This window comes from Macaca mulatta, chromosome 14 (assembly GCF_049350105.2).
Source record: "Macaca mulatta isolate MMU2019108-1 chromosome 14, T2T-MMU8v2.0, whole genome shotgun sequence".
NCBI classification, from domain to species: domain Eukaryota; kingdom Metazoa; phylum Chordata; class Mammalia; order Primates; family Cercopithecidae; genus Macaca; species Macaca mulatta.
The window spans coordinates 72106596-72124781 of NC_133419.1; the positions used below are offsets into that span (position 1 = coordinate 72106596).

Sequence of the window (18186 nt, forward strand, 5' to 3'; positions counted from 1 at the left end):
TAACTTTTGACCCTTGAGTTTTACCCAGTTGAAAATCTAACTGTTAGGATTCGCATGCTTGTTATAACCTGGCCTAAGAAGCCTTTGTATTCTGAATGCATTAATCAGATTTTTTTTCCCCAATATATAGCAGATAAGTTCAGTATAGTTTAAGGAACAAAATTTCTTTAAAACCACAGTGAAATGTTTGCCTTCTGTTTGTAACCACAAAAAGAAACAGTGGTTTGGTTGAAGTGAAATCTTAGCTTCTGTCTTAGGTTCATTTTCTATTCTATTCTTCATTTGCTCTTGTAGCCTAACTGAGTCCCCATTCAAAGTTCACTTAGAAAAACTCAGTTTGAGACAAAGGAAGCCAGATGAAGACATGAAATTATATCAGACACCTCTGGAGCTCAAATTAAAACACAGCACTGTCCATGTGGATGAACTGTGCCCTCTCATTGTCCCCAATCCGGGAGTTGCTGTCATTCATGACTATGCAGATTGGGTTAAAGAAACATCAGGAGACTTACCAGAAGCACAAAGTGAGTATACATTATGTTTTTAATCTTTGATGTCCCAGTAATAGGGGTGGTAGTGTACACGGGAGTTCTTGATACCAGTCTAGTAGGTAAATGCCTGTGCTTGTCATTTTCTGAGGCTGAGTTTAAGCAGATTCCCAAGCAAGAAGAAATTGTCACTATATTCTTGTCACTTTGTTCTTTTACCCATTAATGTACAAATTCTTCCACAAAGAATTGTAGCCAGTCAAATCCTTGGATTTATAAAATTGCGTTTCTTACCCAATCCAGAGAACATAGGGAGAGAGATACAGTCCTTCTTGTTTTTCTTTTCTTTTCTTTTTTTTTGTTTGAGACAGAGTCTCACTCTGTCACTGTAGCTGGGACAACAGGCACGCGCCACCACGCCCAGCTGATTTTTGTTTTCTCAGTAGAGATGAGGTTTCACCATGTTGGCCAGGATTGTCTCCATCTCTTGACCTCATGATCTGCCCGCCTCGGCCTCCCAAAGTGCTGGGATTACAGGCGTGAGCGCCCGGCCCCTTCTTGCTTTTCTAAATCCTGTCCATTCTTCCATGTCCAGCTCCAGTACTATTGGTCTTCTCAACAACTTTGTTGTATTTCCTCTTCTTGGCTTCTCTCATGATTACCGTTCTCCCCTATCATGACCATGTTTTTCTGAATCAATACTTTGATAAAGGGGTTCTCTAATTTGTTAATATTTCAAACAATAGAAAAATCATTCTGTTAATATTTCAAACAGTAGAAAAATCATTTTGTTTTGCACATCACCTTTATTGAAAATGGGCTGTTTTAGAATGTCCTGTGCCACACATTTTGGGATTTATGTTCCTTCAGTTCTTTGTATTTACTTAATTGTCTCATTGTCTTTTCAAATGTGTAAGTTATTTTACCAGTGCATACTTGTAAGTGGCTTAAATGATAAACAGTGCTTTTGTAGATTGATTTTTGTAGATAGAATTTGATCAAAGTAGACATCATCTGAGATGACATTAGCCATAATTAGGCTTGGGGAACCTGTTTAACGGTTACATTTGTTACGTAAGTACCACAGAAACATGATGTGAGCAAGCATTTATTTATACCATATACTTCTGGAAATTATAAGATGAAGCTGAGTGAGGTAGAGACAGATTCAGGGTAATCAACTTGAGTGGTTGTTCGAGATGTTTATTAATTTATGTATTTTTAACATCACAGTTAGAAGGATGCCCTCTGTGAAGTTGTTGTAAGGCTTTGTCTCATAACATTGTTTTTCTCTTCCTGCCTTAGTTGTGAAGCACTGGAGCCTGACATGGACACTATGTGAAGCCCTATGGGGCCACCTGAAGGAGCTTGACAGCCAGCTAAATGAACCCTGTGAATACATTCAAATTCTAGAGCGAAGAAGAGCTTTCTCCCGCTGGCTATCCTGTACTGCCACACCTCAGATTGAAGAGGAAGTCTCCTTAACCCATAAAAGCAGCCCTGTGGAAGCTGTATTCAGCTACCTTACAGGCAAAAGGATCAGTGAGGCCTGCTCTCTGGCCCAGCAGTCAGGTGGGGAAGGATTATGGTCCTTCTCTGCGCCCCTGTCGCCTTCCTACTCATTACCTCCTTCCTGTCCCCCCGACTGTGCATTTCCCTTTGACTGCTAGTCTGTGAGTGTTAATTGTGGACTTCCCAGGAAGATTGCTGGTTCCTGTGGAATATGTAATGTAACATAAAATTTAAATGTTAATCAAGTAAACAATGTTTAAGGTCCTAAACAGAGAATTAGAAGACATACTTCAGGTGCGCACAGTGGCTCATGCCTGTAATTCCAGCACTGTGGTAGGCCAAGTGGGGTGGATCACACCCACCTATTCCTGTAGAATAGGAACCATGACGGGTTTGGGGTTTTTTTTTGTTTGTTTGTTTTTTTTTTTTTTTTTTTTTGAGAGAGTTTCTTGTTGCCCATGCTAGAGTACAATGGTGCCATCTCGGCTCACTGCAACCTCCTCCTCCCGGGTTCAGGTGATTCTTCTGCCTCAGCCTCCCAAGTAACTGAGATTACAGGTGCCTGCTATCACACCTGGCTAATTTTTGTATTTTAGTAGAGACAGGGTTTCACCATGTTGGTCAGGCTGGTCTCAAACTCCTGACCTCAGGTGATCCACCCACGTTTGCCTTCCAAAGGGCTGGAATTACAGGTGTGAGCCACTGTGCCCAGCCAAACTGTGTCTTCTAATTCTTTTTTTTTAGGACCTTAAACATTGTTTACTTGATTAAAATTTAAATTTTATGTTACATTACATTTGTAATAAAACTGGAAAGCATAGATAAGCTATAAATCAAAATCAACTATAAGCATTACTCTGAATTGCTATAAAATATGTTCTGTATCAATTCACTTCATTCAAATAAATACATAGAAGTTGAATTTCTGGATTGAGGTACTCACTGGCTTTTTAAAAGGAATTTGTATGCATATATTTACTTTTTAAAGTTCCGTTTCACTAATGAGGCAATTCAGCAGGTGCTTAATGACTGCCTAGATATAAATCTTTTTTTTTTTTTTTCTTTTTTCTTTTTTCTTTTTTTAAAGACAGAATCTGTCTCTGTGTCACCCAGGCTGCTGGAGTGTAGGGGAGTGCAGTGGAATGATCTCAGCTCACTGCAACCTCCATCTCCTGGGTTCAAGCAATTCTTCTGCCTCAGCCTCTTGAGTAGCTGGGATTACAGGTGCCTGCCATCGTGCCCGGCTAGTTTTTTGTTTTTTGTTTTTTGTTTTTTTTGGTAGAGACACGGTTTCACCATGTTGGCCAGGCTGGTCTCAAACTCCTGACTTCCAGTGAGCTACCCACTTTGGCCTTCCTACTGCTGGGATTACAGGTGTGAGCCACTGTGTCTGGCCATAAGTCTTGATAAGAATACAGGATGGCATAGCTCAGCTTAATCTAATATGATTAGATCGTTATTCAAACCTTGATTGTTGGAACCTCATTTATCCAAAGCCAACTAATTGGAGCCATTGACTGGATTTATTTTGAAGGGTTTGGCTAGTTTTGGGATTATAAAGAACAAATCACAGGAAAAGCCAGAATCAGTAAGCTATATAAAGGGCTTGTTGCATTCCACTATCACTACACATTTAACCTCGTAGCTTTCTTTTTTTTTCTTTTATTTTTTAAATAGAGATGGGGTCTATTTGTTGACCAGGCTGGTCTCAAACTCCTGGCCTCCTTCCTCAGCCTCCCAAAGTGCTGGGATTAGAGGCATGAGCCACCACATCCAGCCTCAGTCTGGTACTTTTATGGTCTTTCTGCATTTCTACAGTGAGAATTTATCTTTGGGATTGATCTTCTATGAACTTAGAATGATTATGAATCATTTAAAAAAGGTTATGCTCACCAGGACACCAACATGTAATAGGAAGGAAAATGCCAAAAGTCAGATTCTTAGGTCTATTCATTCATAAACTCCACTTTCTTCCTTTTTATTTTGCCTCAAAGGCTAAACCTCTGGTAAAGGTACTGCCTTTTAGGTTACTAAAGCTTTTGCTTTACTACTCCCCCCTCCGTTTTTTGGGGGGTGTTTTTTTGTTGTTGTTTTGCAAGACAGAGTCTTGCTGTGTCCCCCAGGATGGAGTGTGGTGGCATAATCTCAGCTCACTACAACCTTTGCCTCCTGGGTTCAAGCGATTCTCCTGCCTCAGCCTCCTGAGTAGCTGGGATTAACAGGTATGTGCCACCACACCTGGCTAATGTTTATATTTTTAGTAGAGATGCCATTTCGTCATGTTGGCCAGGCTGGTCTTGAACTCCTGACCTCAGGTGATCTGCCTGCCTCAGCCTCCCAAAGTGCTGGGATTACAGGCGTGAACCACTGCTTCCAGCCTTTTTTTTTCCTTTCCCCCCCACCCCGCCCCCAGACAGAGTCTTGGTATCACCCAGGCTGGAGTGCAGTGGTGCAGTCTCTGCTTACTGCACCTTCTGCCTTCTGGATTCAAGTGATTCTCATGTCTCAGCCTCTTGAGTAGCAGGGACTCCAGTCACGTGCCACCACACCAGGCTGATTTTTGTATTTTTAGTAGAGACAAGGTTTCACTATGTTGGCCAGGTTGGTCTCGAACTCCTGACCCCAAGTAATCTGCCCGCCTTGGCTTCCCAGAGCACTGGGATTACAGGTGTGAGCCACTGTGCCCAGTGTTTTCCTCCATTTTTCCTTTTTATGTTTAAGATGGAGTCTCGCTCTTGTTGCCCAGGTTGGAGTGCAGTGGTGCAATTTTGGCTCAGTGCAACCTCCACCTCATGGATTCAAGCGATTCTCTCACCATGTTGGTCAGGCTGGTCTCAAGACTCCTGACCTCAAGCGATCCACCTACCTTGGCCTTCCAAAGTGCTGGGATTACAAGCATGAGCCACCATGTCGAGCTCTTTTCTTCCATTTTGTAGCTGAGGTGTCTTGCCTAGTATCACAGAAGTAGTGGTAGATCTGTTGTTGATTTCTATATGTTACTCAGTCTATATGTAATTTAGGTTAAACTACTTTGCAAATTTTCTATCCAAGCAGAAAATGGTAAGTTTTTGATCAATATTTTGGCACTACTGTAGAAAGCAGTTACCGATTTTAAGTCCTCCCTTCTGAAGCCTGGAAGAAACAAAGATGATGCCCCCAAGTGTTTGACCAAGTCCGTAAACCCTTAGTAATAACCAAAAAACTTCCATTTCTCTTATAGGTGATCATCGTCTGGCTCTTCTTTTATCTCAGTTTGTGGGTAGCCAGTCAGTCCGGGAGCTGCTCACCATGCAGTTGGTGGATTGGCATCAGCTCCAGGCCGACTGCTTCATCCAGGATGAAAGACTGCGCATCTTTGCTCTGTTGGCTGGAAAACCGGTATCTTCTACTTTTACCATAATATCTCACATCAGCTTTTTCATAAATCGAAGCTGGTTTGAGGTTGAGGCAAGGAGTGATCTTTGTAAATTGTGCACAGTTACACAAAATGTGTTACACATTGGCCAATTTGTTTTCAAATTATAAAGACAGGCATGCACACTATTTTAAAATTCTAGTTATATAGAAATTAAAATGTTAAAATATATCATATCCCATATCATATAGTAGTAAACAATACAAATAATTTATCTTCCCAGAAATATTCTATTTTTGTTAATTAATTTTTTTGAGACAGGGTCTGGCTCTGTTGCCTAGGCAGGAGTACAGTGGGGTGATCTTGGCTCACTGCATCCTCCATCTCCTAAGTCCAAGTGATCCTCTCACCTGAGCTTCCCAAGTAGCTGGGACTACAGGCACATGCCACCATACATAGCTAATTTTTAAGTCTACATCTGCATATATGTTGTTCCTATTTACATGTTTGTAATATACAGATGAAATATACAAAGCATTCTGTGATTATTTTTATTTTTTTCATTTAAAAAAGAATTTTTAGCGATAGGGTCTCAATATGTTGCCTAGGCTCGTCTTGAACTCCTGGCCTAAAGGGATCCTGCCACCTAGGTCTCCCAAAGTGTTGAGATTACAGGCATGAGCCACCACACCAGCCCTGCAGCTTTTTTTTGAGACAGAGTCTCGCTCTGTTGCCCAGGTTGGAGTGCAGTGGTGCTATCTGAGCTCACTGCAAGCTCCGCCTCCCAGGTTCACATCATTCTCCTGCCTCAACCTCCTGAGTAGCTGGGAGTACAGGCACCTGCCACCACGCCTGGCTAATTTTTTATATTTTAAGTAGAGACGGGGTTTCGTCGTCTTAGCCAGGATGGTCTCGATCTCCTGATCTCCTCATCAGCCTCCTGAAGTGCTGGGATTACAAGCATGAGCCACCACGCCTGGCCCCATGTCATGAATCATTATTCTTTTTTCTTTTTTTTTTTTTTTTTTTTTGAGATGGAGTTTCACTTTTGTTGGCCAGGCCGGAGTGCAGTGGCACAATCGTGGCTCACTGCAACCTTCGTGTCCTGGGATCAGGCGATTCTCCTGCCTCCCCAGTAGTTGGGATTACAGGCGCCTGCCACCAAGCCTGGCTAATTTTTGTATTTTTAGTAGAGACAGGGTTTCACCATGTTGGCCAGGCCAGTCCCAAATTCCCGACCTCAGGTGATCTACCCACCTCTGCCTCCCAAAGTGCTGGGATTACAGGCGTGATCCACTGCACCCGGCTTTTTTTTTTTTTTTTTTTTTTTTTTTTTTTTGTATTTTTAATAGAAATGGGGTTTCACTGTGTTGACCAGGCTGGTCTGGAACTCCTGACCTCAGGTAATCCAACCACCTCGGCCTCCCAAAGTGCTGGGATTACAGGCATGAGCCACAGCGCCTGGCTGGCATTTTTCTTTTTTATAGCCACTTATGTTCCATTTTATGACTGTTGGGTTGTAATTATTTTAAGCCATTTCTCTTATCACTGCCTACCTCTTACATTATTATCTTAAAGTATTATAAATTAAATTTTCAGAAATAAAAATGTAACTGGTCAGAATTTATGCTCATTTTAAAGCTTTATACATTGACAACCTTAGACAGTGAGAAGATCTCCTCTCTGCTCTCAGTGGCTCTCATCTCATTTGAGTATTGATTGATTATTTGTTTAAATTCTGGGGCCAGGCACGGTGGCTGATTCCTGTAATCACAGTGCTTTGGGAGGCTGAGGAGGGAGGATTGCTCGAAACCAGGAATTGAAGGCCAGCCTGGGCCACATAGTGCAACTGTGTATCAATCGATCGATCAGTTGGTCAATAAAAATAATTAAATAATCAATATTCCCTCTCACTTCCTGAGATTTTATTATATTTGTATATTTTATATCTGAATCGTTTAAAATGTTCCTTGAATAAGTGAATATTCACTTCAGTGTTATTGCACACACAGGTAATGGCAAGGTAGAATATAGCCGTGGTGATGATTTTGTTTCCCACAGGTGTGGCAGCTCTCAGAAAAGAAGCAAATAAACGTGTGCTCCCAATTAGATTGGAAACGCTCCCTGGCTATCCATCTTTGGTATTTGCTTCCACCAACAGCCTCCATTTCTAGGGCGCTCAGCATGTATGAAGAAGCATTTCAGGTATATGTGGCCAGTAGAGCCAAGCAAAAATCTTGTTGGGTGTTATGTTTTTGCCAGGGAAATCCTGCAGAGAAGAAAAACCCTATCAAATTACATTTCATAATACTTTTAAGTAACTGCCTTTTTTTAAAGTATTGTAAAATTGAAGTGGAGCCAGGAAATCTGATGAGAAACTATTCTTTACTCCTTCCTCTGGACAAGGCTACTTCCCCAAGTGTCTGTTTTTATTTTATTTAATATCATGAGATTCCACAGTTGACTCTCTCGCTGCTGGTTTCCTGCCTCTAAATCAGAGGGTTCTTCATTTCTGATGCTGTCTTATTTCTTTAGGAATTCCCTGTTATACAGCCTGACCTCAGATTTGGTTTATCTTCAAACTTAGTTCTGAAATTTGCCTCTAAATATAATATTTTATATTCCTTGTGAGTTTTGAGGTTAAAAGTATTGTTACTTTTAACATCAGTTCTTGAAGTATCTTACTGTTCATATTTCATGCTTGTCTTTCTTTTTTTTTTTTTTTTTTTTTTTTTTTTTTTTGAGACGGAGTCTCGCTCTGTCGCCCAGGCTGGAGTGCAGTGGCTGGATCTCAGCTCACTGCAAGCTCCGCCTCCCGGGTTCACGCCATTCTCCGGCCTCAGCCTCCCGAGTAGCTGGGACTACAGGCGCCCGCCACCTCGCCCGGCTAGTTTTTTTTGTATTTTTTAGTAGAGACGGGGTTTCACCGTGTTAGCCAGGATGGTCTCGATCTCCTGACCTCGTGATCCGCCCGTCTCGGCCTCCCAAAGTGCTGGGATTACAGGCTTGAGCCACCGCGCCCGGCCTCATGCTTGTCTTTCATATTGTTCTCTCAGAATTACTTGTCAGGAGTAAGAGAACACTAAAGAAACTTGAGTATCTTAAGAATTGTGGCAAGATAAGTATGGGGGGTTAGTGATAGCTACTTGAAATCTTTACCAGTCAGTCCATCGAAGACAAATGAAATCCATCATTGACCAAAAAATGTTTAAACTCCCTGATAGATCCTTTGGGTTGTCTCTTCACTTTTCTTTTGAGATGTAGTCTCGCTGTGTAGCCCAGGCTGGAGTGCAATGGCATGATCTCGGCTCACTGTAACCTCTGCCTCCCGGGTTCAAGTGATTCTCCTGCCTCAGCCTCCTGAGTAACTGGAACTGCAGGCACGTGCCACTATGCCTGGCTAATTTTTTGTATTTTTAGTAGAGGTGGGGTTTCACCATGTTAGCCAGGATGGTCTCGATCTCCTGACCTTGTGATCTGCCCGCCTCGGCCTGCTAAAGTGCTAGGATTACAGGTGTGAGCCACTGTGCCTAGCTTTTTTTTTTTTTTTTTTTTTTTTTGATACGGAGTCTCACTCTGTCGCCCAGGCTGGAGTGCAGTGGCCGGATCTCAGCTCACTGCAAGCTCCGCCTACCGGGTTCACGCCATTCTCCTGCCTCAGCCTCCCGAGTAGCTGGGACTACAGGCGCCCGCCACCTCGCCCAGCTAGTTTTTTGTACTTTTTAGTAGAGACGGGGTTTCACCGTGTTAGCCAGGATGGTCTCGATCTCCTGACCTCGTGATCCGCCCGTCTCGGCCTCCCAAAGTGCTGGGATTACAGGCTTGAGCCACCGCGCCCGGCCTTTTTTTTTTTTTTTTTTTAATCGAGATCGGATCTCACTCTGTCACCCAAAACTTGAGTGAAGTGCGGTGGGGCAATTACAGCTCACTGCAGTCTTGACCTCCTGGACTCTAGTCTCAGGTGACCCTCCTGCCTCAGCCTCCTGAGTAGCTGGGACTACAGGTGCATGCCACCATACCTGGCTAATTTAAAAAAAAAAAAAAATTTGTTATCTTTTTATGTCAGATGGGTAATATGCCAGTGTTATCACAAGGTTCGAGGGTGGCACATCTCACACATGCATGCATGAACACCCAATCATGCTTATGAACTACAAAAAAATACAATTTTATTTTTTTATTTGTAGAGATGGGGTCTTGCTATGTTGCCCTGGCAAGTCTTGAACTACTTGGCTCAAGCAGTCCTACCACTTTCCTTTTTTTTTTTTTTTTTTTTTTTTTTTTTTTTTTTTTTGAGACGGAGTCTCACCCTGTCGCCCAGGCTGGAGTGCAGTGGCGTGATCTTGGCTCACTGCAACCTCCGCCCCCCAGGTTCATACCATTCTCCTGCCTCAGCCTCCTGAGTAGCTGGGACTACAGGCGCCCGCCACTGCGCCCGGCTAATTTTTTTTCTATTTTTAGTAGAGACGGGGTTTCACTGTGTTAGCCAGGATGGTCTCGATCTCCTGACCTTGTGATCTGCCCGTCTCGTCCTCCCAAAGTGCTGGGATTACAGGTGTGAGCCACCGCGCCCGGCCAGTCCTCCACTTTCAAAGTGCTGGGATTATAGGCTCAAGCCACTGCATATGGCTGTCTATGCATGCTTAATACAGGTGTCTTAACTATTTGAAACATAATGGCATCTAGGGCGGGTGCGTTCATTCACACCTCTAATCCTACCACTTTGGGAGGCCAAGGCAGGTGTATCAGCTGAGGTCAGGAGTTCCAGACCAGCTTGGCCGACTTGGCAAAACACTGTCACTACTAAAAATACAAAACTAAGCCAAGTGTGGTGGTGTGCAGCTGTAATCCCAGCTACTCGGGAGGCGGAGGCAGAAGAATTGCTTGAACCTGGGAAGCGGAGGTTGCAGTGAGCCGAGATTGCCCCACTGCACTCCAGCCTGGGTGACAAAGTGAGACTCCATCTCAAAAAAAAAGAAACATGATGGCATCTAGTAAAACTGATTAGGAGCTAATGTATTGTTTTATCAAATTATTCCTTCAGAATACCTCTGACAGTGACAGATACGCCTGCTCCCCACTTCCTTCATATCTGGAGGGTTCTGGCTGTGTGATAGCGGAGGAGCAAAACTCACAGGCACAACTTCGAGATGTCTGCTTTCACCTTCTAAAACTCTACAGTGACAGGTAAACCAGAGCCAGGCTTTATTGTCACTTGCGTGCTCCATGAGCCCCAAAGGAGTCCTTTGCTGTGTCCTTTCCCTTTTATATGCCGCCAAATTACTGTAAGTCCATATAAACTACCAAATATGACTTATAGTAGTTGAATGGAAACAGCATTACAACTAGAATTAGAAGTCTAAAAATTATTTTAATCAACTTTAATGAGTATAGTTTACATATAGTAAAGTATGCAGTGTGATAAGTTTTATAGTGATTATTGCATTGTAAGTAGCATCACAGCTAAGCTGATATTTCCACTGCCATTGAAAAACAACTGTGTGCCCCTTTGCATTCAGTCAGATACTTATTGACTAGTTTTTTGTTACTATAAATTAGTTTTGCTGGTCTAGAATTTTATGTGGAGATCATACTGTATGTTTCTTGCACCTGGCTTTTTTGATTCTGCATAATAATTTTGAGATTTTTTTTCATGTTTATATGTATCAAAAGTTAGTTTGGGTTTTTTTGAGGGGGGGATTACATGATTTATATATCTATTCATTTGTTGATGGACAGTTAGGTTTTCTTATTTTTGGCCATTATTGATAAATCTGCTGTGAACATACCCAGAAGTGATTGTATCATTTTATATTCCCACGAATAATGTGTAATATCTCTAGTTGTTCCAAATCCTCTTTAAAATTTGGTATTATTAGTTGTTTAAATTTTACCATTTTATTGGACATGTAGTATCTTGGTTTGTGTGTGTATATGTGTATCTGTGTGTACATGTTTATTAAAAAATGCAGGTGGCTGGATGCAGAGGCTCATGCCTGTAATCCTAGCACTTTTGGAGGCCGAGGTGGGTGGATCACGAGGTCAGGAGATTGAGACCATCCTGGCTGACACAGTGAAACCCTGTCTTTACTAAAAATACAAAAAAATTATCTGGGTGTGGTGGCGGGCACCTGTAGTCCCAGCTACTCTGGAGGTTGAGGCAGGAGAATGGCGTGAACCTGGGAGGCAGAGCTTGCAGTGAGTGGAGATCACGCCACTGCACTCCAGCCTGGGCGACACAGTGAGACTCCGTCTCAAAAAAAAAAAAAAAAAAAAAAATGCAGGCAGCCGGGCGCGGTGGCTCACGCCTATAATCCCAGCACTTTGGGAGGCTGAGGCGGGTGGATCACTTGATGTCAGGGAGTCTGAGACCAACCTGGCCAACATGGTGAAACCCTGTCTCTACTAAAAATATGAAAATTAGCTGGGTGTTGTGGTAGGCACCTGTAATCTCAGCTACCTAGGAGGCTGAGGCAGGAGAATCACTTGAACCTGGGAGTTGGAGGTTGCAGTGAGCCAAGATCGCGCCACTACAGTCCAGCCTGGGTGATGAAACAAGACTCTGTCTCAAAAAAAAAAAAAAAAAAAAAAATTGCAGGCCAGGCATGGTGGCTCATGCTTGTAATCCCAACACTTTGGAAGGCCAAGGCCAGCAGATCATTTGAGCCCAGGAGTTCTAGGCCAGCCTGGGCAATATGGCAAATCCCTGTTTCTACTTTAAAAAAAAAAAAAAAATTAACGGCGTGTGGTGGTGTGTAGTCCCAGCTACTCAGGAGGCTGAGGTGGGAGGATCACCTGAGCATGGGAAGTCAAACCTGCAGTGAGACGTGATTGCATCACTGTACTCCCGCCTGGGCAATAGGAGTAAGATCCTGTCTCCAAAAGAGAAAGAAATGCAGGGTGGTTTATGTGTCCAACAATAATATATTAACACATGCTATTATTATTTCTAACCATGTAATTAGAACTATCTCAGAGTTGGTGTTTGGTTTTTTGTTTTTTGGGGGGTTTTTTTGAGACGGATTCTTGCTCAGTTGCCCAGGCTGGAATGCAGTGGTGCGATCTCGGCTCACTACAAGCTCCGCCTCCCGGGTTCACGCCATTCTCCTTCCTTAGCCTCCCGAGTAGCTGGGACTAGAGGCACCCGCCCCCACGCCTAGCTAATTTTTTTGTATTTTTAGTAGAGACAGGGTTTCACCGTGTTAGCCAAGATGGTCTCGATCTCCTGACCTCGTGATCTGCCTGCCTCAGCCTCCCAAAGTGCTGGGATTACAGGCGTGAGCCACTGCACCCAGCCTTGTTTTGTTTTTAAGACAGGGTTTTGCTCTGTCACCCAGGCTGATGTGCAGTGGAATGATCATGGCTCACTGCAGTCTCAACCACCCGGGTTCAGGTGATCCTCTCATCTCAGCCTCACGAGTAGCTGGGGGCTGCAGGAGTGCACTACCATACTCAGCTAATTCTTGTATTTTTTGTAGAGACAAGATTTTGCCACATCGCCCAGGCTGGGCTCAAGCGCCTGGGCTCAAGCGATCCACCTGCCCTAGCCTCCTAAAGTACTGGGATTACAGGTGTCAGCCACTGCATGCAGCAGAGATGTCTTCTTACATTGCCTTAGAAATAAGGTTTTGGGGGTTGTTTTTCTCTAGTCACACAAATAGCTCATCTCATTTCAAATCTTTAATGTGATTTATTTTAAATACATGGTATTTAAATATATATATAATTCTGGTTTGTTTTTTTTTTGAGACAGAGTCTCTCTCTGTCGCCCAGTCTAGAGCGCAGTGGCACGATCTTGCCTCACTGCAACCTCTGCCTTCCAGGTTCAAGCGATTCTCCTGCCTCAGCCTCCTGAGTAGCTGGGGTTACAGGTATGCGCCACAAAGCCCAGCTAATTTTTGTATTTTTAGTAGAAATGGGATTTTGCCATGTTGGCCAGGCTGGTCTTGAACTCCTGACCTCAAGTGATCCTCCCGCCTCAGCCTCCCAAAGTGCTGGGATTACAGGTGTGAGCCATTGCACCTGACCAGTATTTAACTATATTAATCATCTAGTAGTAAAATGTAACTAAAATTTACTATTTTAACCATTTTAAGCATACCGTTCAGTGGTATTAAGTACATTCACGTTGTTATACAATCATCACCACTCTCTCCAGAACTTTTTTCATCTTCGCATACTGGAAATTCTCATTGTTTCAGTTGCATTTCCCTAATGTCTAATAATGTTGAGCACTTTGTCATGTGCTTATTTACCGTCTGTACATCTTTGCTAAAATGTCTATTACAGGCATGAGCCATTGCACCCAGCCTTGTTTTGTTAGCCAAGGTGGTCTCGATCTCCTGACCTCGTGATCCACCCGCCTTGGCCTCCCAAAGTGCTTGAGATTACAGGCGTGAGCCACCGCACCTGGCCTAAAGTCACAAAATTTATTAGCATCAAGTTATTAATAACATTTCCTTGTTAACCATTTTAAATATCTGTAGGATCTTTAACAACATCTCTTTCCTTTTGATACTGGTAATTTGTATTCAATAATTGTGTCCTCTTTCTTTCTTGGTTGGTCTACCTAGAGTAGTGTGTGTCATGCCTGTATTATCCCAGCAGTTTGTGAGGCTGAAGTGGGATGATCACTTGAGCCCAGGAGTTCAAGACCAGCCTGGGCAATATAATGAGACCCCATCTCTATGAAAAAAAATTTCTTAAATCGGGTGGGCATGGTGGCATGCACTTGTAGTCCTAGCTACTTAGGAGGCTGAAGTGAGAGGATCGCTTGAGCCCAGGAGGTTGAGGTTACAATTGAGTCATTATTATTATTATTATTATTATTATCATCATCATCATTATTATTTTGAGATGGAGTCTCACTCTGTCAGAGTGCAGTGTTGTGATCTCACCTCACCACAACCTCTGCTTCCTGGGTTCAAGCAATTCTTGTGCCTCAGCCTCCTGAGTAGCCAGGAATACAGGCATACACTACCAATTTTTGTAGTTTTAGTAGAGACAAGAGTTTCACCATCTTGGCCAGGCTGGTCTTGAACTCCTGACCTCAAGTGATCCGCCCACCTCAGCCTTCCAGTGTGTTGGGATTACAGGCGTGAGCCACCGCACCCTGCTGTGTTTATTTTCTTGATCGTGATGGTGCCTTTACAGGTGTCTACGTTTTTGTGTTTTTGTTTTTTTTTTTTTTTTTTTTTTTTTTTTGAGACGGAGTCTTGCTCTGTCACCCACGCTGGAGTGCAGTGGCCGGATCTCAGCTCACTGCAAGCTCCGCCTCCCGGGTTTACGCCATTCTCCTGCCTCAGCCTCCCGAGTAGCTGGGACTACAGGCGCCCACCACCACGCCCGGCTAATTTTTTGTATTTTTTAGTAGAGACGGGGTTTCACCGTGTTAGCCGGGATGGTCTTGATCTCCTGACCTTGTGATCCGCCCGTCTCGGCCTCCCAAAGTGCTGGGATTACAGGCTTGAGCCACCGCGCCCGGCCTACATATGTTAAACCTCATCAAAATTGTGTACTCTAGATATGTGCAGTTTTAAATATGTCAAAGAGAGAAAGAAAAGGATACTTCAAAATATCAGAAATGGATAGAGAAACCAAAGCCAGAATGGGATAGTAAATGTATTCTTGGTCTCTTGAAATGTATAATTAGTATGACTAAAACCTTTAGATAAAATTTGCACCTTCTCTTTCAAAAATTTTCCAGAATTGCTGGATTTGGTTGAAAAGGTCATGCTGTTGGTGATATTCCTGGAGTCTGCTTTAAGGTTGTCAAAGTGGCCAATGCCTCTCTTTTGGCCCTGTACAAAGGCAAGAAGGAAGGACCAAGATCATAAATTTTAATGGTGAAAACACTGTAGTAACAGTGCTGGGATTACAGATGTGAGCCACCGCACCCAGCCCAGCCAATTAATTTAAATAAAATTTAAAATTTATTTACTCATTGACTGTAGCTACATCTTGGTAAAGATGGGGTTTCACCATGTTGGCCAGGCTGGTCTCAAACTCCTGCCCTCAGGTGAGCCACTGGGCCAGGCCTTAGTTTTCTTTTTTAGACAGAGTTTTCCTCTAGTCACCTAGACTGGAGTGCAGTGGCATGATCTTGGCTCACTGCAACCTCTGCCTCCTGGGTTCAAGCGATTCTCCTGCCTCAGCCTCCCTAGTAGCTGGGATTGTAGGTGCCTGTCACCATGCCCAGCTAATTTTTGTATTTTTAGTAGAGATGGTGTTTCACCATATAGGCCATGCTGGTCTCAAGCTCCTGACCTTAGGTGATCCACCTGCCTCGGGTTCCTGAAGTGCTGGGTTTACAGGTGTGAGCCACCACGCTACATTTTAAATATTTACTAGCCACAGGTAGCTAGTGGCTTTCAAATTGGTCAAGGCACAGTGTTTTGTTCAATAGCACTGGTGTAGGAAACCTTTACTCATTACATAGGGAGGTGTAAGGCAGTTGTAAGATGTCTGAGATCTTGGGTGATCTCAGTTAGTTTACTGCTTTGTAATCCAATCCTCAGATCTGTAAAACTTTCAGGTGTGGGATCTAAGTTTATACTTGGTAGTATAAACTACATATGTGAATTGCAAGCTAGTATGTGAATTAATAGTAGTATAAACTACATATGTGAATTGCAAGCTAATAACTTTTTATATCAACTGGTTTGGGACCATTGAAATCCCTGGGCTCCCAGCAGAAGAAAAATAGAAAATTATCTGCAGGACACTTTGAAAACCCAGGGCACCTGGACTGCTATATAAAAAATAGTATCTACTGAAGCCAAAAAAAAAAAAAGAGGTAAAAAATACTAGCTCTAGAAGGAAATAATTATTGTGAAGACTAATTAGCTGTTCAAACAGGAAAATTAGCATCCAATAACTTCAGATTATACAGCAATCTGAAAGATAATAAGTAGTTATATTTTTTACAAGGTTAAGAAAAGTAGAGGCCGAGCGCGGCTTCTCAACACCTGTAATCCCAGCACTTTGGGAGGCTGAGGCAGGTGGATCACGAGGTCAGGAGATAGAAACCATCCTGGCTAACACGGTGAAACCCAGTCTCTATTTAAATATAAAAAAATTAGCCAGGCATGGTGGCAGGTGCCTGTAGTCCCAGCTACTCGGGAGGCTGAGTCAGGAGAATGGCATGAACCCAGGAGGCAGAGCTTGCAGTGAGCAGAGATCGTGTCCCTGCACTCCAGCCTGGGCAACAGAGCAAGACTCCATCTCAAAAAAAAAAAAAAAGGTAATGACATTATAATGAAGGAATGGAAGGGTGAGAACTGTGAAGACTCCCTATATCAGGATGGTAAAATGCATACGCCAAACCATTACCAGCAAACCTGTTAGATCACACAGCCTTAGAAGAGAAGGTGCCTTGTTTCTTTGTAGGATCTAAAGTCTGGCTGAACCCAGAGATAGATTGATAAAACATAGGCTTGGAGGGAGAGAAGGCCTATAATGCCTTTTACCCTCAGATTCTTTTATTGTCTTAGACATAAGCAGAACAGTTGACATACCAATACAGGCCGTCTCCTGGCTGTGTATTTTGACTCTCAACACATTCTTTGCAGACATTATGATCTCAACCAGCTGCTGGAGCCTCGAAGCATAACAGCAGATCCTTTGGACTACCGCCTAAGCTGGCACTTGTGGGAAGTGCTGAGGGCTCTTAACTACACCCATCTCTCAGCGCAGTGTGAAGGTGTGCTACAGGCCAGTTATGCTGGCCAGCTGGAAAGTGAGGGACTCTGGGAGTGGGCCATCTTTGTCCTCCTGCACATTGACAACTCATGGTGAGTGAGAAGCCATTGAACCCACTGGGTACATCTAGCACTACAGGGCAATTCCAAAGGAATCACAGTCTTTTACGGTTCAGTTTAGCAAGTAATTGTGTAGAATGTGTGTTAGATCCAGCATTGTGATAAACCTCAAGATAGTTAAACCCTTAGCCCAGACTGTTTCTGTATTCATGTAAACCAGTTAAAACTGAGACTTCCTTTGATTAAGTGCCAAATTGTAATATTTATCACAAAGTCTCTCAGCAGACTGAGAAAAAAAGATCTCTGTGAACTGCATTGATCAGAGAAATTCTTTCTAGAGGTAAGAGTCAAAGAACCTGTAAAATTGGAATAGGAAATAATGAAGTGGAAATGAGAGGATATGCCCAGATGGAACAATAGCATTATGCCTGGGCCAAAGAACTAGTCATTTAATTTCAGATCAGAACTATTCTCCTCATTGTGGACTCTTTTCTGAATCCCAGATTCAGGTGAATGTGGCATTTTTAGGAATTACACAGAAATAGTGTTGGCTGAGCTGCCTCAGTGACTCCATGGCAGTGATGTAATGGGTTAGCAAAAAGGTCCCTGCTTCTTCTCCATCCACTGGCTTGCTTTTTCTCTGATCATCCCTTGTCACCAACCTACCCCTTAAGCTTGATAGTATTGTGTTTATTAACACAGCCTTGTGCTTAGGTATATATGTTTTAGTTCTCTGTCCTTAAAAAAAACTGGAGAAGTGCCTCTTCACTACAGTTTGAACAAGATAAGTCTGGAGATTTTTGTTAATGACAGCAGTATGGTATTATAGTAATTACAAAAAATGAACATTAATGTAGTACTTGAAGTGCTTTTACACGTTTATATTCTACACCATATATATTAACTGTTTTATGTTCATTATGACCTGTAAGATAGACACTCTTATTATCTCTGTTTTACAGATCAGTAACCCAAGACACAGAGCTTAACTTTTGTCCAAGGTCACACAGCTAGTAAATGGCAGAGTGAGGTTTCCAACTTTCATCCAGAGTCTGTACTCTTATCACTATGC

General features: G+C 42.9%; 1 protein-coding gene and 1 non-coding gene across 10 annotated transcripts in view; one reads left to right on the forward strand and one right to left on the reverse strand.

The window, feature by feature from the left end:
- Window positions 1-18186, forward strand: part of NUP98 (nucleoporin 98 and 96 precursor) — a 129402-nt gene that overhangs the window by 100389 nt on the left and 10827 nt on the right. For 8 of the 9 annotated variants that reach the window (XR_013404059.1, XR_013404060.1, XM_015115071.3 and 5 more), the window contains 6 exons: window positions 295-524; window positions 1794-2060; window positions 5221-5378; window positions 7417-7560; window positions 10400-10542; window positions 16926-17147. Coding sequence is in view for 7 of the 9 variants with exons in the window: in XM_015115071.3 (XP_014970557.3) it covers window positions 295-524; window positions 1794-2060; window positions 5221-5378; window positions 7417-7560; window positions 10400-10542; window positions 16926-17147 (1164 nt within the window). In the remaining 2 variants the exon portion in view is untranslated. The remainder of the gene's footprint in view (window positions 1-294; window positions 525-1793; window positions 2061-5220; window positions 5379-7416; window positions 7561-10399; window positions 10543-16925; window positions 17148-18186) is intronic. The other variant, XM_077963629.1, reaches the window with a different exon arrangement.
- Window positions 9416-9518, reverse strand: LOC114672558 (small nucleolar RNA U13). Its single transcript, XR_003722963.1, has one exon. It is a non-coding gene; the product is annotated as a small nucleolar RNA U13 (small nucleolar RNA).